Raw genomic sequence first — 22,947 nt, 5'->3', positions numbered from 1 at the left:
ACCTTATTCTGCATAGCAGTGCTTAAATCTTTTAATAAGTAGGAAATGGATGCTCTTCAGGCTGTTGTACCTTTATCTCGTTAAAAAAGAAAGGAAGAGCAAAAGAAGAAAAGTGAAATATGCTGCCTGCTTCACTTCTTTCCACACAAAGATAAAAAGGCAAAAAAATTCAGCCTTTCTAGATTACATTATTAAGTTTCCTTGTTTTGCATTGGAAATCTACTGTATAGGAATAGCTGCAAGTGAGTTTCCAATAGTTGCAAAAACAATTCAAGGAGTAATGCTTAACAGTGCGATTCATAGTATTTGGATACTTTGATATGTCACTAGAAATGCAAACATTTTTAAGTTTTTTAAATCCCAAACAGCCACTTGAACCTGAGAATAGAACAAGTACCTTGATTTTGATCTGCATGCTGTGTTGAACCACAGATTTAGTAATACTAAATTAAATTGATGGATTTTGTGTAGTCTGTTCAGCATTTACTTAAGTAGTACGCAGCATAAATGAATGGGTTTAAAAGACGTTTTGCTTTTTAAAACTACTCCAGGAGTCACTGCTAATTTAATAAATAGAAAACTGAAATGTTTTTTAAGTCTACTGTTAAGAAAATCAGGGGAAGACTGCTTTCAGAAAGTGAAAACTGATGTAAGGAAGCAAGCCTGTCATATGTGTGTCACGTCTTAAAGGTCTGTCTCATGTTTTCTCCATGTAAGAGCTGCTGGTACAGGCCATGAATGAGGACTTAAGGATTTAGTCTGTAAGAGGAAATCTGCTGCTGTAGCACTTATTACAATAATGTCTGTCACCTGCTGTACGAAATAATTGGATTATATCATTGCCTTGGCAGCTTAGGGTGTAACACTGCATTATATTTAGCACCAGAGGGAGCCAACAGTATTTGTATTGGTTTAGAAAATTACAGCATCACATTTTAATTCTTCATGTTGCTCCTCTGTTCAGTACAGTAACACCACTGAAATTATTGTTTGGTGCAGTGCTGAATGGCCCTTGAGGCAGAACTGCCATTGGAGATGTCTCTAATGGGGTCCTGGCAGAGTTTGTGTGGCTGTATGTAGTAGGTATGTGAATAAATGCCAAATATCTGGACATATGACACAAGCTGCTGAGAATAGCACTGTGCATGCAGTGTTCTATTGCAGATACCATAAGAGCATTTGAACAGCTTTTTAAGGAAAGGTAGATTTGGATGTACAATTTTAGTGAATAGCTGTTATGCCTCAGATCATAACAACATGTACATTCTTAAAACAGTTGCTAAATTGTTAACCTTTAAATCCATATCTGAATTAGGATTAGTTGTTTTCACTGAGACACTGAGAAGTAGATTTTTTTTCTTTGTCTTGTATCAAATTGTCCTGACTTCAGTAGATTATTACATCAAACTTTATGTGCTCTGATAGCATTCATTTTAATGCTAGTATAAAGCTGTAATTCTTTTAATTTCAATTGGCTTGTTAAAATCTGCATCATCAGCATATCCACTTGAGTGATGATTTGATGCCATTTTGAGGAACCTGAAGCTTTATACCACCTATGTGGTGAGTGCATGTGTGTATGACAGGGAGTCATGCAGGGAGTGTGGCTGCAAGGAACCTTCTCAGAGTGCTGCATAATAAAAGTGTGCTTTGCTTCCAATAAAAGTGTGAAAAAGATGCCTTTATCTTTTTCCAATATCAACAACCACCCAGGTAACTTGTACAAGAGACTTTGTATATATTGAGCTCCTAAATGTTGGGAAAGATTTTGTTAAAGTGCAATTATTTTAGCTGTTTTAAAAGGTCACTTTGTCAGATGTGAAGGCCAATAACATTGATGAAATTAGTTTTCATCTAATAATGTAAATCTTGGTCATGATGAAAGGATGTAGTGCTCAAAAGGGCCTATTTAACCTAACTGCCAGGCCCTAGGGAAGGCAAGCAGTAGTGCTGTCACTAGATGCTAGCACTATTGGTATCTATAATACCAGGTGTTTACAGCCTTTCTGGGTTGGGTAGTTTGGTGATTGATTAGCTCAAACATTAGATTTTTCCTGATATGACTTAGTCTTCCTTCCTAGATAATGTTTTCTATTAATGAAGTAGTTTTTGTTATCTTTTGAGATCTCTCAGCTGATGAGCAGATCTTCCCTGGAGTGTCCAAACTGGCCATTGAGGCCTCTCTCAGGCTGAGCACTTGTCTCTCAAGTGGCCATGGTTGTGTGGTGTTTGCTTTTTGCCAAACAGCACTGGGGAGTTTTGGTCAGCTGCAGTCCCAGATACTTCTCTATGGAATTGCTGCTAAACCATTTTGTAGATTTAAATATTTTTAGGAAATTATAGTATTTGTCTGAGAACTGCAGGAGAGGTCAAGAGTTGTTCTGTGTTTGTCCTGTCAGGAGACTGCAGAAGTTGAAGAGCTCCCAGCATGGGAGGGAGAGTGCAGTCCTCTCTTTGAAGCAACATTTATGTCTGTGTCCTCCTCATTGCTCACCCCCTTGGTTAAGTAGCCCAAGGTTTTTGAGAAAGTAGAATCTCAAAAGTGCTGTCTGTGCTCTTGCCTACCTTGCTTCAGCACTAGCTCACGTCCTGTGGGTCAGGCAAGCATTTCAAACCTCATGCAATTCAGGAAAGTCATTTGAAAATACCATGGAAAACCAATCTATCCAGATCGTGTCTTGACCCCCAAAGATAGTGTTCCCATCTTCCCTTCATGGTAAGCTCTGCTCTGACTGGAAGAAAGGAGGTTCACTTAGAACATTTTCACCAAAAAAGGAGACTTTATTGCATAGGAGATTTGAGATCTTTTCTCATGAGCTTTGCTGATGTTGGTGTTCTTTGGCATTATCTTCTGAATTCCGGAAAAGGTATTCACATTGTTTTTAGGACTGTGTGTACTAAGGATCTCTTTCCCTATCAGTACTCCGCACGTTTGGACTTCTGGTCCCAAGAGATCATGCCTCTAAAACAAAGGGATATAAAAATTTGTATCCAACTTCTTAAGCAACAAAACAAAGCAGAGTTCCTCCAGCTGCAGTATGGAATCAATTATATCTGTAATACAGAGGGATCCATGTTGTATTTTACTTTGTATCCTGATTCTGAAGAAATCTGCTCAGGCATTTTTATCTAAAACAGCAAATTGTTGTTAACTTGTGACTTTTGAAGGTAAGTATCAATTGTGATTTGTTCTCTTAAGACGTTACTAGTGTTGTCTGAAGATACTAATCTTACCTTGACTTGGAGTGTGGGACTTTGATTTATGCTAATTTAAAAATTAAAGTTAAGAAGAATAACTTAGAAGTTGGGGGGGCAAAGTACTTTTCTGGCAGATGTGGATCCTCTGTGCTGACTTGAGTTTTCAAAGGGGATTTCTTGAACTAAGGGACAGAACTGCAATTGAATCAAAATAAAGACACCCCACTTCCCATTGATACTTCATTGTTATGGCTCTAGCTTTCTTTTTGCTCATTTCAATAGATTCAGTTAGGGTCAAGTAGACGTTTTCCTCTGAATTTTAGACAACTTTGTACGTAGAATCACAGGATGGGGGGATTATGAATGGAAGTATCTGTGACAGGCAGAAAGACAGATAAGGAATACTACTCTCCTTAAATGGCAATACTTACTCAGAATCAGCATCTTTGATAGCCTAATCTCTGGTGTTAGGATTTCATGTAGGGGTCATAGTTGGAATTTCTGGGAAAGACGAGAGAATGGTACAATCTGCCATGAGAGGTTTTTATCTTTTCCTTCCTAACAAAATATCATTGATCTGAAGTACTGAAACATGGCTCAAGCCTTGAAATTTTGTTTACAAAAATAAAGACTGTTCAACATAATGGAAGAAAAGGGAGCAAAATACAAGTTTATAAGACCTGGAAGTAAGCCAGAATCATTACTTTGTGAAAATGATAGGGCTTTCCATAAATAATCTAACTAGAATGTAAATAGCTAACATGTGAGAAATGGGACATAGAAGCTGGTTCAGGAGGCCATAGAGCAGCACGTAGCCACCACTTGAGTCTTGTATATTGGGTAACCTGTTATTCTGCTGAGCTCCCTCGGAAAGAATGTACCTGTGAGAAGCACAGGGAGGTTTTAAACTCAGGTTATTTACAAATTAAAGCTGGAGGTTCAAAAAAGGGGGTGAAAAGGCATAGTCCAGTGTATCAGTGAAATTAAAAAAAAAAAAAAGAAAATATAGCAAGCAGGTAGCTTGTAAAGAAAAAAAAAGCAAACCTTTAAATCATACCTGAAGAAAAGGACAAGATGATCTCCAGTGCAGAACTCTTCTATGGGTAACTGCCGCAGTCTTCTGTGGTCCTGTGGTCTTTTCCTACCTTAAGAAATTTGCATTCTTTTTTTTTTTCTTTTTTTGTCTGTTTGTTTCTGCACTACCACCCCTGCCTGTTTCTGGAAATAATATTATACCTTGAGGGACAGCTGGAAAGATATGTGTCAAAAACATATGTGTGAAAACAGTGTTACTAGTCTCATGTTTGTATTAATTGGTTGGATACAATATTTACAGTTTATGCATCTTTGAATGCCATTTCCTTCTGGAAGATAAGTTTAAATAAGGAACACTGAAATGTCCCTTCCAAAAGGTTGAGTTTTATTCCTGCTTTTTCTGATTTCTATTAATTTTTAAACTTTTACTTATTTTCTTCTTAAACAAAATTCTCAGCTCTGAGTCCCTTTGGTTGGTTGATGACTTTGGATCAGGGTATTGCCTCCTGTTTTCTTCTACTTCAGTGTGAGTGTAAGGGGAAGGGATGTAACAAGACAGATACTTTAAGTAAAATAGTGGTTTTTGGATTTGGACAAAGGGGCTGAACAAAACCATGTGAAAAGTGCCATGACACTCACACAGTACACCAGTAACTCTGCTGTCAACATAAAATTCTAAGACTCACTTAGAGGAAAGAAAATAAGGATGTTGTGAAGGAAAGCAGTTTCCATGGTACCTAGGTTCAGTACTTCCACTGAACCTGGATGTGGATGGGGTCTGGTTTCTGTGCACTGAAGGCTGGATCCCTGTCAGATTCCCCCATGCCCTGAGCTCAGGCCACACAGCCTGTGCCCACTTGTACTCAGATGGCTTCTGGAAGCACTAAAGGTTGGGGACCATCACAGAAACTTGGAGCCACCTAAGTGCTAAAGGCTGATTGTATTTGGTTTTGTTTTTTAAGTGCTAGGCTGACAGGTTGGTAATAGGGAGGCTTCTGAGGACAGTGTTCCCACTGTAAAAGGCAGCGTGTGTTTTTGAGACAATTGAACTTGAAACATTTCTAGAGTGTGTTTTGTTGGCAAGGTTATATAAGGATGGAGAGTTTCATGCTTTGCAGAGTGAAAAAAAGAAAGCTAGTTAAACTCTGTGTTTTGTCTCATTTCTAATTAACTTGTCTCACCTTTTTTCCAGTAGGGGTTTGATAGGGTAAGGAAAGGATTAGGAAAGGAAATACGATAATGTAGTTCAAACTACAATGGTAGTTAAAAAATATTTTAAAACATATTCTCCAGGCTGTAGTGTTCAGACTCTTGAAATCCTGCCTGAGAAGGAAGGCTAAATTACAATCAGCCATAAATAGAAAATCATACAGTGCATTCAATGAGTGTGTGATAAGTGGATAAAAAATTTTAAAATACATAATTTTAAAACAATGAAATTTCAATAGATCTGTCTAGGAGTAATAAGGTGATAAAAAAGCGAAAATTTGCTTCAGTTCTTAGGTTTGGATAACTCATACTAAATAATTTTATTCTCTGTGACCAGGTATGCACAGAAGTCATCAAGATTTCATATTTTCTCATATGATTATACAAATCTTGGGCTTTTATAAGGTCTCTTACAAGTTAAGAGCATATTCCTCTACCTAATCTTCCAAAATAAGTTGGAAGCTTTTTGTTTGTAGTGCCATTTTACAGATGACATCCAGAATTGTACATAGTCATCCAATGTCCCACATTCCTTATTCCACTGTCCATACAAACTTGTTCAGTCTAGATAGTAGAGGGAGCAGGGAACCCTCAAAATTACTTGTGCTGATAGAAAATATTTCAGGACTTGCTATGGAGTCACATAAATACATTCACTTGCTCTCTCCTTATTCATTCAAGTTGAATAAATTGTTCTAAGGTACCAACAAATGGCAATTTATATACTGGTTTTGCATTCATTGCTGTTCTTTATAGATATGAATATGGAGAAACAGAAAAAAGCCATGTTCTCATCATGTCTTCTTTAATACACCTAGCTGAGAAATGTGTACCTTCTACTATATTCAACATTTAAAAAATGCGATATTCCTCTTGTAAACCAAATAATATGGTACAGTTGGCTGATGACTAGCTAGAAGAATGTCAGTAAGCTAAAATGATCCTTTCAACTGGCCTTTGGCATGCTATTAAAATTTGCAGTTGGCATCTTTTCAACTAATACAAATTTCGTGTTAGTTTATAGATTATAGAATGCATATTTTGTGTACATGTGCTGATGTTTCCAAAATGCTCTTCCTAAACACAACCCTTCCAAATTAAAAAAAAAAAAAAAAGCAACAGGTTTTGATGTTTTTCTATACACTTCACAGGATTTGCTTTTCCAGTGTGTGCACAGGCAGGTCTTTTCCCTTGAAGTTAACCTGTATTTGCTGTTTAACTTCTGTTAAGATTGGGTTTAGTCACCTGAGTTCAGTGTCATTGTTCTCAGAAAAGACAGTCATGCTCTACGCTTAAAGGTGAAACTGTGACAAAAAAATGGCATGCTTGCATACAAATATATCCTAGGATGAAAAAAGAAGGAAAAGTGAAAATTTATAGAGTGCACAAAATTGGTTTTAAGTTTATTGAGAAGGTCTCTGTGTATTTCTGGTGGTTGCTGACAGCTCCACCCTGGGGTCAGGTTTTGAGGTGCCTGTTGCTCCATGGAGAGTTACTGTACACCTCATGGGGATGTGACTTGGGCTGGGGCAGAGACCTGGCAGGTGTTTGCCCTGCAGTTTTGCCTAGTTCAAATGCAGTCATGATTTACAGTGATATGGTTTGTGTTATAATTAAATAATGGTACACTCCTGATACTGTTTCTGCTGTACACTGACCAAGCAGTTGATGCATGGTACTTGTTTTAGTGCAGTATTTTACCCTAGGGGAAGGTACATCTTATGTAAAGCAGTTGATTGAGAAAGTCTTAAGCAAAGTAAAAAGCAAGACCTTGCAGGAAAGTTTTCCTGACTATCTTATATAATGGCCTTTTCTTTTTAAGTTTTTTTCTGTTCCCCTTGATTTGTAAATCTCTTTAGCTTTTGTCAGAAGTAAGCTCTGGTAAAGAGAGGGGCCATGCAGAAATCCAAGTGAAATGAAGGTGCCATTTTACTTTGGTTTGTTCTGCTTTCTGTATGCTTTTCTCTGCTTATACTTCCAACCCTAGCAGCAGATGGCAACAGAAACCTCCCTCAACCCACACAAAATGGATAGTTTTCAAATAGTATTTCTACAGTTGTAGTCTGACTGCAGTGGGAAAAGCCCACAGCTAGTGTTGATCGTGGATAGTTGAATACAGTTGTATTTACAATTCAGTGTTAATCGTGAATTGTTAATGTTAATTGTTCTTCAGTATGAGTCTTAAGATCTCTGGTTTTTAATCTCTGTTCCATTCTCTTTTTTTTCTGAATTAAATTTGTGTATTACAGGCAAAATCAGCAAATAAACAATTTGCATCAGAAGATAAGGGAGAATGAAATACGAGCTCAACATGCAAGACTGAGCCATCTTGTGAACTGCGAAGATGCATACCTGACTAACTTACAGGTGGGATGAATACTTTTCTTTCAGCAAACCTTCCCACTGCCCGGTATATCTGGCACCTAAAAGCCTTTTCACAATTTTCTGCAGGCCAGAGTGTAGAGCTTTTGTGATTATTGATGGCTGTGTAATTGCATAGTTGTGTATTGTGTAGAGAAGATCTTCTACGTGTTGTAGTTTACCTTATATTTGCAGATTTCTAAGTTTTGTTAAAATCTTGTATATACTTGCTGGTCTGATAAAAATGAAATAGCAGTGAGGGGTTGTGACACTATAAGAGTTTAATAGCATGCATGTATGGTAGTTCTACTGGGAGAAAAAATAGTTTGATAGAAGAGTATCCAAAAATAACTAATGAGAGATTTTCTGAAGAGGAGGAGGTATTGCCCTTCTGGTTAGATGGTTAGATTTTATGGATAGAATAGATGGAGGAGATATGAGAAGGCAGACAGACTGGTGGAATGAATACCTTTTGACAAGACACCTGAAAAGGACATGGGCTAGTACTCCTAGGGAGCATTTAGTCTGCAATGGAATGTCTGGTGGTATTTTGAGTATAGTTGTCCTAATTTTCATCTACCTAGCACAGGTATCAAGTAGCATAAGGATGAGGTAGCAAAGGTCATCTGAGAAATGCAGATCAGTGCATTTCTCAGTGAACTATGGCTACTTACAGCACACAAATTCCATCTCCAGGCCTCAGTATATCTGAAAGTCAATGCAGCAAGGGATTGTTAAAGACAGATATGCAGAGAAATAGCTTTTCTGTTCCTCTTTTATTATGTTGTCTTTTTCTTTCACAAACACTGCACTAGGATCTCAGCTAGGGTACTTCAGCGTGGCATTATTTGTGTACTTGGAGTAACACAGCTGTACATCAGGTGAGACTGTGGTTTGTGTGACAGCAGAGAAATTCAGGTGGAGCCTCAGTGCAAAGTTAGGTATACAGAGACTTTTTGAGACATCTAGGAATGTCTAGGTTTTTGTTGCTTACAGATCTTATTTTACAACATACTTTAAAATCTATCTAGGTTAAGAAATTTTTTTGGGGGGGAGTGGGGGGCAGGAGAGAAGATGCAAACAAAAAACCCAGACAAACAAAGGAAACAATATTGCAGAACCTGAAATTTTAGTGCACAAATCTTAGTATCTTATGCTTCAAATAAAGCAGCAGGTGCATTCCTCTTTCATAATTTAAAGAAATTGGGAAGTTTATAATGTGTTTCTGCTTGATTTGTATTTAGGTTTCTGCTAGCCTTCTATAAGATGAATTTATAAAAGCAAATCTAGTTTAATGAAGGTTTTAATCTGTTAATACTTTGCTGAAGGAATGTCATTACTTGAAGAAATTATGCAAACAGTATTTTTAATGATAACCAATTTATGTTACTAAAATAATCTTGAAACAGAAAGCCTAATGGCATGCATCTCCTTTTTCATCCCACATGTAGCCAACTTCCATTTTGTTTTTGTTTGGGCAGTGGAAATGGAAGTTTTGGTATACAGAATAAAAGATAGCAGACCTGCCTTCTGACTGTAGCTGTAGTCTCAGTCTTGTTCCTGCACCCAGGAGTGATAGCTCCAAGCTTTGACTAGTACTGGTGTTCTACTTTAGGAGGGTCTTGAGATTGAAGTGTCTCTTACTTCAGTATATTCATAGCAATTTCAGTGTTTTTCTTCCCAGGAGATGGTATGATAAGGCAGTGGTAGTGATTTGTTTTGAAAATGCTTTTTGTCTGCATTTTTAGGGATTTATTTTGGGATCACACATGTTCTATAAATCTGAGGGGGAAAGTGGCCACACAATATTCTTGTGCATTTGTTATGAGTGTAAAGGTGTCCAGCTTCTTTGTCTTTTTGCTTCAAATCCCTGAAACACATGCTGTTGCCATGTATTTCAACGTTTGAAACCCCACCCTTCCTGACAGCTAAAAAAAATGCAGGACTGTTTTCTGCTCTGCAGTTCAAGTGTACAGCGGTGTGTGTGTTCATTTGTGTGATTATTTTGTTTCTTTTCATAAGCAGCCACAGTATGAGAGCACACCACTGCAACCTCACATTTCAGAAAGATCAGCATCCCACCTCGAGGAACTTGAGCGAAAGATTGCAGCAGCCGAGAGCAAGGAATTGCAACTCAGTGAAATTGTGAAACAACTTTCAAACAAATCTAGCGAGGAGAAAAAGAAGATGGAGGAGAAAGTAAGTGTCTTTCCTGTTTCATATTTCTTTTTCTCACTGTTTCAGCAGCAACTTGGTATATGGGTGTCTGAGTTATTTTCAAAGGTCACTAAACTATCCATGATAGAAAAAGAAGAGTAATGATTTCAGGTAATGGATAAATCTGGACTTGCAGGGGATATATCCTACAAAGTGATACTAGGTAAAATGGTAATCGTAGTAACAGTTTTAATCAGGTACCAGTTAAGCCTTGGGAAAAAAAAAAAAAAAAGCCGCTCATTTTTGTAGCTTGTAGTGTTTAATTAAAGTATCATTTAAAAACAGAGGTTGTGAAAATTAAATCCTTACTTTTAGCATGGTCCCTAAAAGTTTTGAAATGCACTTACCAGTCTGTTTATGCCTGTTTAGCAGGAGTGATTCTCTTGTAGCTTTCTTAGGATGTGCAGAGTGGATTTGAGTCTGAGACAAAGATAGCTGTGTTCTTGGAACAGTTTCGACAAAGGGTTTCTTTCCGGGCTTAAGGAATTCCCAGGGGCAGTTTTGAATGTACTCACAACCTTCCTTTATTGCAAGCAGGAATGTGCCATTGACCAAGGGGTTCCTAATTAATGTTATGGAGATACATTGTCACTGTTGCCTCATCTTCTTTAATTACTGGGCTTAATTTAAGTTATATCAGGTTCAAGGGATACAAGCAATGTGATACAATGAAGTGTCAGGTACAAAGAACAATGCATAATTCGTCTCAAAATTCTGCCTTACCATTTCCTGTGAACCCTCAGTATGCTTTTCAATGAGGCAGGAAGGGCAGAAATTGGATACTGCTGCTTCCTCCTTTGTGAGCTTTTCCTGCCTGGATTCTTCCAGACAGTGGCAGTGGTGGGGACCTGTGCAGCAGTGCTTCTGTTAGCTGCATGGTCTGTAGGTTGGACCCTAGTTTTCACTGCACAGTCCTGATTTGCCCCTTAACACCTGTCCATTCTGTGCACTGAGCAAAAAGCTCTCAAGGAGAGAGGGCAGGAATGGACAGGGGAAAATACTCTTTTTTTCTGCCTTTCTTTCCACTTTTTTTAACTAGATAATAAACTAAAAGAAGTACCAGGAATACAAACAAATGTAACATAATGCAAAAAGTCTTTTCCAGGCTTACGGAAAATTAAGGTGCCTGTAGAAAAGATATTTAAGAAATCAACTTTTCTGATCTGATGTCCTCTGATGTAATTGTCAGACTGCATCAGATCAGGGTTTTGGCTTCCATTTTTGGTAGACTAGGTTCTTGGTCCTCATGGTTTTTTTCCTAGTTCAGAGGAAGTAAAATATATTCTGATTATTTGTTACATAGGAACATCTCAGTGGGTGACAGAATTAATAGTATGTTAGGTGTTGAACTGTTTGTGTTTTCAGTTCATAAGGCACATGGATTGCTCTGGGCAGAGGTGAAGCAGCTGTGGTTTGAAGACACATGTAGGCATATAATTTGAAGCTGTTGGGATTAATAATTTTTGTTTCCTGCTATTAGCCAATGCTTTCATGCGGCTGAGAGTACAATTCTTGGAGAGTTAACAGGCTGTGCTTCCAATGCAGGCTTGTTTTTTACTGTTACCATAAAGCATGTACTCTTTCTTCCTTCTAGCTTAAAACTAGAGACCGATATATTAATAGCCTGAAAAAGAAATGCCAGAAAGAGGCTGAGCAAAACAAAGAAAAGCAAAGAAGAATTGAAACCTTAGAAAAATACCTGGCTGACCTTCCAACACTGGATGATATAGAGGGCCAGACTAAACAGGTAAGGTGAAGGGGATTTGTTTTATATTTTAAAAAAAATATATAAGTAAGCTCCTTAATATCTGTTCTCAAATATTTTACTGTTTCAAAATCTCTCTTTTTTCAACCTATCATTTAGAAACAGAAGTATTTCAGTCTTTTAGAAAGCACTGTAGGTATTAGGATTTCTCACAGTCAGATAAGTGACACGAGTGTGAAACTATGCAGCAGGTCACTGCAAGGCTATGGTCTGATACAAGACCTTCTGCTGGTGTGACACTGTGTCTGACTGATGGAACCTTGTGTTAGCTACAAATTCTAGAAGAGAAGAACAAGCAACTTCAAGAAAGCATGGCTGAGTTGGAAAAGAAGCTCGGAGAGGCCCGGTCGCAGTGCAGAGAGAGAGAATTACAGCTGGCATCTCAGAAGAAGAAAGAAAAAGAGCTGGTCACAACAGTGCAGAGGTATGAGCAGCACCTCAGGCTGTGCCCTGTAATGAGTGTGCTTCCCTTCCTGATGTCAAGATCTAATGCTATTTAATGCCTTAATTTATGACAGTGCTAATGATTTTTTTATGGTAAGGGTTTTGCAACTTGCTTTGTGGCAAGTTGTAATTAATGCCACAGAGAAGAGTGAGCATAGGGCATTCTTTGCTATCTGTCTTTAAGGATGTGGGGCACTCCAGCAATGGCATCACAGCCTGTTGGCAGATAGAGGATGGAACAAACTTGTGTGGCAAAGGAGCATTGTATAGAAGCTGTCAGTGGGGCTATTTAATAACTGATCTTGTCATGAGCTGTGGAAAAACTAGATATTAGCTGATGGGTATATCAGGGAAGGGTTAAAGATTTCAATAAATTCCAGCTATGACTTACCTTTTCATTGAGGGTGCAGATATTTGCAAGGAAATTTAGTTGTAGCTAATATGTTGTCAGTGAACTTGCCTAAGTATGAAAAAACAAATGGGACAGCTATCTAAGAATATCCAGGTGAGACATGGAGAGCTTGTTACTATGTTCTATTTTAGATCAGGGGAACCTATGTAAACAATTTATTTTTGTTAATTAAAGAGAAGAGGGAAGCGGGGCAGAATCAGTTTTAAGTATCTGTGGATGTTCCTGCCCTTAGTTGCCCCTCTGCTGGGTAAAAGTGCATGCCACAGGAGTCTGAAAGGTTTCCATGATGAAAGCGAGCTGGCTGGGACACCTTCCCAACCAAATTGTTGACACATTGTTTCCATCTTACCAATGGAAGGCCTTGGTGCTCTCATAATCTAGAGGGGAATCATTCTGCCTTTTCTGAAAGCCTACAAATAGTTGGGGTGACCTCTGGTTTCTAAATTAGACAGCAAGATTAGCACTAAGTGTGTTTCCTTTCTGAGAGAAGGTGAGCAGACAGAGGCTGTAGCTACACATTTGGGTTGAGCTGAGCAATGGAAGGTCTGCAGGCCATGCCCTTGTGTGGGAGCATTCCTGGCAGGAGTGGCCTTGGGCTCCGCATTAGGAATCACAGAGGGTGTGACAGATGGGCCACCAGCACTGGGCATAGCCTCTGATTCTGGACTCCCATGTTGCATGTGCCTCAGTGAGACAATCTGATTTAAAAGCTCCCAAAGCTGTGAACGTTCACAGATGCCTGTGATCTATGTTTTGCCTCCCCCAGTAGCACAGAGCAGCTGTGAGCACCACAAAGCTTTGCTTTGCTGCTCTCTGCCCTCTCTTCCTACACAGTACTGCTGGAGCTGTGCCTGTTGGGCAGCTCAGCACAGAGTATGGCAGATAAAACCTGTGTTCATCTGCATGAATCTGGCCTCAACAGTGCCATGGCAACTTGAGTCGTTTAGAGTTTTTGCATCATTCATGCACTGTTGATGCATTAATTACATGCTCTTTCATAAGGCTGGATTCTGCTAGGTACAGTTTTACAGTTCTGGTTGGCAGGATGCAAGTTTCTAATTTCTTCCTAGAACACACATCCCTCTGGTTTCTATTAGCCCACTTAATCTTTCTCTCATGTTGAATGGCAGTTTACAACAGAAAGTAGAAAAATGCCTGGAAGATGGTATCCGGCTTCCTATGTTGGACACAAAACAGCTTCAGAGTGAGAATGAATGTCTCAGAGAGAAGAATGAGAAGGCCAGTAAGGTTAGTCTGCTAATAATCTGCTGGTGGCTTCTTTAACCTTAAGTCCTACTCTTCTTTTTCTTTAAATTTAGAAATAAATATTTCACTAAAGAATTACATATTTGTTGCTAATTCAGATGACTTTTCAAGACCTGCCTATCTCTGTTGAGAACATTGATTTTGCATGAGTTTTGTGTTTTGCCAAAGTTGAACTGTTTTGTCATTTGCATTTTTAAATATGCTATTTAGAATCTGTCTACACACCTGTAGGCTGATTTTTGGACAACGATCTGAAGAGATTCAAGCCTTCTAAATTGCTTAATTTTATATTCTAGGTCATAGACAATCAACAAAATCAGATAACTGGACTGATTTTGGACATGCAGGTAAGGAAGAGCATATATTCTGTTGTTCACTGTGTGTATTTTTAGTTCATAAGAATAACATTACTAAAGTTGAATTTCATTATTTTATCTTTCTGAATAAGAGTCAAAGGGAGAAATAACAAAAACTTAATCTTATAGATGGACTATAGTCAACCCATGTTCTTTTGCAGGCTCATAGTGTAGTTGTTATGTCTCTGTGGTTTAGCACTTCACTGGTACTCATCAAAAAGTAAAAAACTGTTAGTTTGTCACATCCTTGTTCTGCTGGTCTAGTGCATTATCCAAAGTACAAAAGCAATGTTGCTTAGGGGCTTCATTATTCAGTTTGTTAGAAGAGACAGATGCCTTTCTAAATCATCCTACTTTCCCTGTTCAACTGGTTTCTGACACTTAGATCCCTTAACTGTCTTGGTGGATCTTGGGCACCCAGCTTGCAGCCAAAGATATTTCTAGACAGCAGAGGTTGTCAGCTAGGAGTCAGCTGCAGCTCTATAGATCTGATTAACTGAGTGTTGAAGTTTACTCAGTGTACAACTGTTTGACAAAAAGAAATGTTATACAGCTTTTAGACAGGAAGGTATTGCTTGCCATAGAAAAAGCTCAGCATTTAAAAAAACCCAAACATCTGTTTTCAGAAAGTACTGAAGCCAAAGTCTAGTTTCCACATTCCTCTTCTAGAATGTCATTTGTCTATTGAAAGTTGTCTCCCATCGTTAAATTGCTTCCTTTTTCTGCCATGGTAAATAGGAGGCCTCATTCCTGTCAAAAACCATGTATTTGTTTGATTAGGTTGCAGCCTATGAAATATATCTGTAGAGAAGCAGTAGGAGAATTTAAGTTCCAACATGAACCTATGTTAACTGAAAAGGAAATTTGCTTACTTAGCTTCTCAAGGTTTGAAGAAGACTTTTTATCAAACTGAGATGTTTGCGTGGAACAGACTGGTATATGCAAAAATTGTGATACAGACAAATGTTTTTTTCAGGTCTTATATAATTAAAAAGAAGTTCAGCTTGAATTTCATAACCTTTTTGAGGTTCTCTGTCCCTTTTTGTAGTTAAGATTATTTACATATATATGTGTGTATATATATATACACACCATATATATGTTGTGCTTATCAGAGATACATACAACTTGTGAAGTGTATTATCATCAGCCTAAATTGTTCCATGTTTCCTAAACTTTCTGGTCTTTTTCTCACCATCACCTTTATCTTGAGACCAGTGATCTTCAGTGATTTGTGTGCTTAGCCTGACATGACTTTAGGGAGCTGGACTGGAAAATGCTGAATAGTTGTGACTGTCTGTGAATAGAGCACTGTTCTGTTCTCCAGGACTTTTTCTTACTTTGCCTCTTGAGGTATTTTATATAAGCACAGAAAATAAGATTTGAAAATGGTGTCAGCCCTCAAATTACTTGTAAACTATAGCAGCTTCTTTCTATCCTTGATCTCCCTGGCCTTCCATACCTGTGACCTGGAAAAATTAGTTCGTTAGAAATTGAAATCCCTTATCAGTACAGAGATACGATTTATCTTCAGCTAAGATGATCTCATTTTATTCCCCATCTTCTGCCACACTGTAAACTTATGCTTGAGAATGTATTTCAGTTCATTGTTTTTAACTTGCAAGCTGAAAACAAATTCTGTTTCAGACAGCAGTTGTATAAAGCAGTATTAGTTTCTATTTGCCCATAATCATGATGATATTATTTTGATCTTCCTTGTATGGTTTTACTTCATTGATTTGTTGTTCTGAGTGAGAGGGATTAAAATTTTGGTTGGTCTTTGCAAGATGGTGTGCTGCATATATTGTGCATCTTTAGAAAGAGAAGAATTGTAGATGATAGTGGTGTTTTAAAAAAGAAATTCATATTTACATGATTAATTAAGATATCACAAAATTTACAGAAAAAGAGAGTAGAAGTTTTTTTTTTACAAAAAAGAGAGTAGAAGTCAGATTGTACAATGCCTATGTTACCCAAAGTACATCTGTCAAGTCTTGTCAGTCACAATAAACCCCATCTGTGCCAGGTTGGGAATATTGCCACCAGTGTAACTTCAGGAAGCATATGGAAAAAGTGAAGGTGAAGTATGGAGAATTCATAGTACCATGAGAAACGTGGAAATCTTAGCACTATAGATCAGCCAAGCAGTTAAGCACATGTGCTTTTTCTGAGCTTTAGGATGAGGGTAACAGAGAATGACAGATCTTAGGTGTATCTTTTAAAAATAAACACTGATTTCTACTTCTAGTAGTTCCCATTACATGGAGCAATTCTTGAGCTGAACATGTGAATTGCTTGGAACATTCTAAAAGTTGTCTTTTGCTTAGTTTGCAGAGTCATGTAAATCATGTAGATCTGAAAATACACTGGGAAAGGTTAATATTTCTCATGTTATCTTCCCTTCCACTTCCCCATTCCAGAAGGCTCAGTCAAACCTTTTTTGTCTGTTTTGACATGAACCCTGTAAGTGGTAGTCCTAATGCATCTGTCATATTTGGGGCACATAGTTGGGTCCTTGATCTTCATCAAATTGGAAGATAATTCCAAGTATCTCCTATATCTGTCGTTAAAATTGGAAGATATTTGGAAGCTGGGACGGTGTTTTTGGAACTGCATTGCCTTCTTCACTTCATGTTTCCAAAGTATAACATCTGTATGCCACAGATGGAGCTAGAAGGTCCTTCAGTCCAACCTAGTAATGGCTATTTTTCTCAGTAGATAATATTTCTAAAGAACTAAAGGCAATGATTCAACATCACTGCAGGTTCTGCTCATCTGCAAGCACGCAAAGGAAATGCCTGAAGCAGTTATTTCCTGCCCTCTCCTGGCCCAGGGTGTTTCCTTTGCCTCCTTCCTCCCTCTGGAGCATGTAGTTCTGCTTTCTCAAAGAGCTTATCTTTAGGATACATGTTACTTTAGCACTTCCTTTTAAGGGGCATGCTGTGGGTGAAAAGAGCAGCAGATCAAGTGTATGAAAATGGTTTTGAAAAACAAGTAATCATATATGGGTTCTGCCTGCTCATTCTTACTGCTGACATGAAAATAAAGTGTTGGGGGTTTTTTAGGGATCACTAAGTCTGTAAATGTTAGCACCATCATTTTCCAGTTTTGCAAAGAGTGTGACAGAGTACTGACTCCCCACTATTTGTGTGGTGTCGAGCTGAATGTGCAGGGAAATTTTATCAATGCTGCAACACCTTCTGTGACCAGCCAGGCCTTTAAAAACTTCATTTAGTGTTGGGCCTGCCTTGCCTCTAATTACTTTCTGCCTTCTCATCAGTACTGCTAAATCTTACAGGGTGGCAAGTCACAGCTGAAGAGATTTCTGTTTGAAAGCACCAGGCATTTATATAGTCTCTACTCATTGTTAGTATTCAGACAAGATGGCTTGAATATTCTTCTTTCTGAATTTTGTCAGATGACCTGGAAAGACAGATCTACAGATTTAAAAGCCAAGTAGTGGAATAAGTATGAGTACTTTCAAGAGTAAAGGCACCTGTGCTCATGCTGAATTCACCCTGAAAATTCTATTTTGGCCGTATCTCATGATTTCCCAGTTTGAACTTTGTGGTTGAAAACTGGTGAATTGACAGCAGGTCATTCCATATTGCAGCAGGTTTTTTATTTGTTGTTGTTGTTTAAGATCATTAACCTGTGTTTTCATTCATTTCAGTCTATGCAAGAGAAGCTTTCACAAGAAAAGCTGGTAATTCAGAAGATGACAAATGAGCTTGAAGAAAAAGAAAGACATATAGAGCAGTTGAATAAAACTCTCTCTGAAGTAAGTAAAATAGCACTGGTCACCCAACCCCCAGAGCCAAGAAGAACCTTATAGAATGGTTATAAGATCTCTTGGTAGGGCTTTATGAGCTTAATTGCATACTTAAATGTCCTGGCTCCCATGCAGATATATAATGCATACTACCCCTACCTCAAGAAGTGAGAACTTAGAGAGTGAAGATGGTTAATAATGATAACGTGAAATAACCATGTAAAAACTATTTGTATGCTGTTCTTTGGAGGGGTAAAGAAATATTGATTATATGTTTGGAAATTAATTATTTTTAATTGTACTATTTGTGGCTTGAAACTTTCTGCTACAGTGAATGCTGCAGACTGCAGACTGACTTTCCCCCTTTTTCCATTTTCACAAAGAACCAAAGACTGGTGGAAGAGAATGCCTGCCTGAAGGAGCAGATGCGGCTGGTGGAGCAGTCCAGGCAGCCTGTATCTGAGAAGATGCCTGTAGCAGACCAGTTGTTCAAGGAAATGTCCCACTGCTTGTTTGACTTGAAAGCACTGTGCAGTATTCTTACCCAGAGAGCTCAGGGCAAGGAGCCTAACCTCTCCTTACTGCTGGGAATCAGATGTAAGTGCTGTTGACTTTCCAGTGTTTAATAAATGTTTTGACACAAAGGAATAACAGTTTAGCTAATGTGGTCCTTGAACTTGCCAGCTTGACAAGCTTGTGATCCTTGCTATGCAGATGGAGCAGTGGTGCATGAACTCATGGAGCTTTCTGGAAAAGCTGGGCTCTTAGTCCTCTGGGCCACTATGTGCATGTGACTACACAGGTCCTTGCCAAGTCAGGAGAGCAGGTAGCTGGCTCTTCCTGTGGACCCATATATTTACTTCTCTAGAAAAGAAAGGTGTGTAGCCAGGTGTCTGTCCTTCCTGAGACACACTGCAGTCAGTGTGAGGGTTAACAGATGCTAAACACATCTTGTGCTTTTGTTTTAAAGCCCTTGGGGTCAAGTGATATGAATATCCATCTATTGTTTGAATATGTGTAGGTCTGGTTTGGGAGTGGAGGTGTCCAGATGTTTTAAATAAGCCTTGTCTCCTGTGCTTTTATATAGTCTTCAGCATTTACTAAGCTGTTAAATTTAACCAGGAAATGAGAAGCGTGCTCTAAAACCAGTCAAAGTTTATGTTAGGTCTTCCCTTCTAACAAGCTGGTTTTGTTGACCTGAATGTATCATATTCTGATGTTTTCTGAGTGTTAATTAGAATTCATCAAGTAGACAGGTTGCTGAACTGAACCACCAGTAAGGTAGAAAGATAAAGTACAGTGTTTGTGCAGCAAGAGCTGCTGCACACCTCTTTTCTGAGTGACAATAGAAACCCTCAAAGTCTCTAGAAAATGGCTGCTCCATTTTTTTCCACTGCTGTTCTGATTCATCAGACTTCTGGAGGTCTAGATGACAAAAAAGCATGTCTTTCAGAGAAGCACCACTGGGCTCTGAATTGAATTTAAGTTCACATGGTACCACATTTTGTAGACTTTTCATCACACTGAGGAGTGATTTGTTTAATGTAATGAAAGTGACCCGCCTCTTATTTCCATGGAGGTGAGTTGCAATATTCACAGAGCTGCTGGAGCTTTAACCTTGGGTGTTGTTTTTCACAGCCCTGAGCTGCTCATCTGAAGAGAGTGAAAATTACCACAGCACGGAGACCCTCTCGAAGAAGCTCTCGGACGTTTGTCAGCTGCGGAAGGACATTGATGAGTTAAGGACTATGATGTCAGACCGTTATGCTCAGGACATGGGGGACAACTGCATCACTCAATGACAACACCCCATCCTGTAGCAAGTGACTTACTAGGTCCTGCTGTGTCACAGGTCTTTGCATTTCCATTAAGGAGCCATATGGGAAGGCTGCAAATAGCACCGGGCATGCATCTCCGAGGGCTGTGTGTAATCGACCTCGGGAGTCTGGTGTGCAGGGGACAGTCATCGTGTGAACAGTGGTACAAACTGCAAGAAATCTGTTCTCCAAACTACTGAATGTAGGAACAAGCTGTGAAGAATGATTCAGTTGGACACTCTGTTTCCTTCATTTGGGCTCATTTTATTACTTTGCCTAGTTTTTGGAACCAGAGCTTCAGAACAGCCATGCTGCTACAACTCAGTCCTTTGCTTCATCGAGGGTTTGTGTGGCATTATCTGAGTTCAGATCTTAGGGGAGAGAGTCAAAGTCCCTATGCATGTATATGTCTGGCTGTACATGGTGAAGCCAGAGGCTTCTGCCACTGCACTTCACTCTGAGAATTGCAATTAGAACAATTTTGGAGTATTCAAAGAGTAATTGCCCTCCAAGTTGTCAAAAATTAGGATACAAGAAAGATGTTTTTAGAAATGGATGTCTACCTTGTTTGTCCAGGAGCAGAAAACCTCCAGGTTTAACTCCTTTATGCAAACAAGTCTATAAAATATAGCTGTATCAGATTGTTTGAAGCAGTCTCACATTGCTGTAAGAAGTTTCAGTAGTACAAAATCTATGACAAACCAGAGAAGCTGTAAGACAAAACTGCAGCATATACCATGGCTATAAGAAAAAAAACAAACCCAATCAACAACTGTATTTTAGTGTTTGTTCATATTTTTCCCCTTAGGTCCTTTCCATTTCAAAATATTGCTGTATTTTGTTCCTGAAGGCCTCTGATAAGATTGTGCACCACCTCAGCCATTTTTACCACAGCTACAAAAAGGGTGGTTGACCCTTGGCAAAATTAAGGCTCAGAATGTTTCCAGTTAGCAGTATAAAGTACTTGAGGCTGAAAAATTTTCCACATTGTTTGGGAAATATTGATTTCTCCATTTTTGGAGGAAGCAATTACATAAAATAGTAAGCTCCATAGCTATGCTTCAAGCTATGTTCCATAGCTAAATCAGTGAGTGTCACTTGGCAGAGCTGTTTAACTCCTGTGGGACAGCTGACATTTCCAGGAACATCACTGCAAGTTAGCTGCACAGTTATGCATGGTGGAAAATTGTATTTAACTGAAGGAAACAAAAACTTGCAAAGAGCAAAACCACTTTTGAATCACACTGTTAAGAAAAATATGTGCATCACTTACTTATATAGTATTGCAGGTGCAAGTCAGTCAACTGATCTGGAGTGGGGATAACAGCTGGAATCTCTTGGAAAGCTTAGCAATTTGAACCAGATTAATTCTAGGTTAACATTTTTATGGCAAAAGTGAGTATCTTCAGTTTTCTGATTTGGTGATGTTTTGGTATCTGTTCATTGTTTAACAGTTAATGTTGTTTTTATAAATTAGTGGTTTAATTGTTTTTAGCTGTATGAGTTTATTTATTTGACAGTTTTCTCTATCCTGAAACTAGACTTGGACTAATTTGTGGGGAAAAAAAAAAAAAAAAAAAAAAGTACTGTTGCTATTTATATTACTGCGACATGGTGTTATCAGATAGATTAATCTGACTGATTTGGCTCCTAGGAGCACTGAAACAGTGTCTAGATAAAATCTCAAGTGAAATTACCTAGTGTGTACTTCAAGGAAAAAACTAAGGCCATTATATTTTAAATTTCTGTGCTCTTTCTGTAGGCACACTTCAGTCTCTCCATCAGGGAATAATTTGCACAAGTCTTCCTTGTCCTTCTCAGTGGTGTGATGCAGGTGGAGTTGGAAGTGTAATTGTGCTCTTCTCATTGATATGATGAATTCTGCTGTGAGTGGGGAAAGATGTTCTGAACTAATCTGCATACTTAGACTGCAAACAGATCAATGGTTGTTATCTAAAGGAATAATTTACTCTAGTAGCTCATTAACAATATTAATTCCACATTGATACACACCTGCTGCATCAAAGGTGTACTTTTATACTAGTGCAAAACTGAAAACAAAGATTTTGGTACCAATTGGCTTGCACAGTTTGCTGTGCCTCTGACAGTGCTGGCTTTTGTGACTAAGGCTTCAGCTCTTTCCTCTGATGTGGCTGGTTGGATTCGTCCCTGCAGTGAAGTAGTCTTTAGTTTAAGGCATCTGTCTCCTATCAGAATTCAACAACAGCATCTCAGATAAAAATTAGAAATATTAGGGAGAGAGGAAACACACAGGTTGCACATTATTGCTTCCTTAGATGGCAATATATGTACCTATAAAAAAAATCACCAAAACTCACATTTATGTACATTTGATAGAAATAACAAGGAGTTTAATACAGCAATTAGAGGGGAGCAAGAGATATTTTGAGTTACTTTGAACTATTAAGCTTGTCACTTGGCTGGTGTTTCTCCACTGTCCCTCCTGCTAAATGGTGAAACTGTACTGCAAAGTTGAGATCAGTAGTTTATATTTGACAAGCACTTCAGAGCTTTTCTGCTCTCCAAGTATCAGCTGAAATTCCCTCTGGGAGGAGATCCCATTTTATTCATAATACTTTTGATTGCAGTGCTGTAATCTTGTGGTTTAATGTTTTTGTTATAGAACCTGTAATATTTATGTTGACTTGAAAGCACTTGATTTTAAAACCCCCTGAATTTATCTGCCTCAGTCAAATTAAAGTAGGGAGGTAAATGTTGGATGTGTGAGCCAAAGATGCAGACTACCAATTGATTATTTACAGCGATACAGTACTTTGCTTTGATTTCTTAAAATTTGGCCTGTTGTAGTGGTAGCAATTACTATATATGCATCAGTTTACAGATGCCTCTAAATGAAATAAGCTTTGTCTAAGATATGCATGACTGTTTAACTGGTTAAAATGTAGTGTGTGTGGTCTCATTCAGCATATTTAATACAAAGGTGATTAACGAATGTTAATATTGGAATTGCTTCGATTTAGTCATGACAACTTTTTGCTGTAGCTATTAGACAATCCCAAGGGCTGAAAACAACTGCAGATGAATGGATACTGTACCATTCTGGCTGTCAGCAA

General features: G+C 38.4%; 1 protein-coding gene across 2 annotated transcripts in view; it reads left to right on the top strand.

Annotated features, from left to right (window-relative positions):
* The window catches only part of CEP85L (centrosomal protein 85L), a 131,822-nt gene extending 110,412 nt beyond the window's left edge, over positions 1–21,410 (top strand). For both annotated transcript variants that reach the window (XM_079299315.1, XM_079299314.1), the window contains exons 5-13: positions 7,692–7,809; positions 9,826–10,002; positions 11,615–11,767; positions 12,055–12,209; positions 13,772–13,889; positions 14,204–14,254; positions 17,937–18,044; positions 18,419–18,632; positions 19,674–21,410. In XM_079299315.1, the coding sequence (XP_079155441.1) occupies positions 7,692–7,809; positions 9,826–10,002; positions 11,615–11,767; positions 12,055–12,209; positions 13,772–13,889; positions 14,204–14,254; positions 17,937–18,044; positions 18,419–18,632; positions 19,674–19,837 (1,258 nt within the window). In that variant the 3' untranslated portion in view covers positions 19,838–21,410. The remainder of the gene's footprint in view (positions 1–7,691; positions 7,810–9,825; positions 10,003–11,614; positions 11,768–12,054; positions 12,210–13,771; positions 13,890–14,203; positions 14,255–17,936; positions 18,045–18,418; positions 18,633–19,673) is intronic.
* The last annotated feature ends 1,537 nt before the right edge of the window (positions 21,411–22,947 follow it).

This window comes from Erithacus rubecula (assembly GCF_903797595.1).
Source record: "Erithacus rubecula genome assembly, chromosome: 2".
Lineage (NCBI taxonomy): Eukaryota > Metazoa > Chordata > Aves > Passeriformes > Muscicapidae > Erithacus > Erithacus rubecula.
Note: the sequence above shows the minus strand (reverse complement) of the source record. Positions and strands in the feature narration are given on the sequence as shown.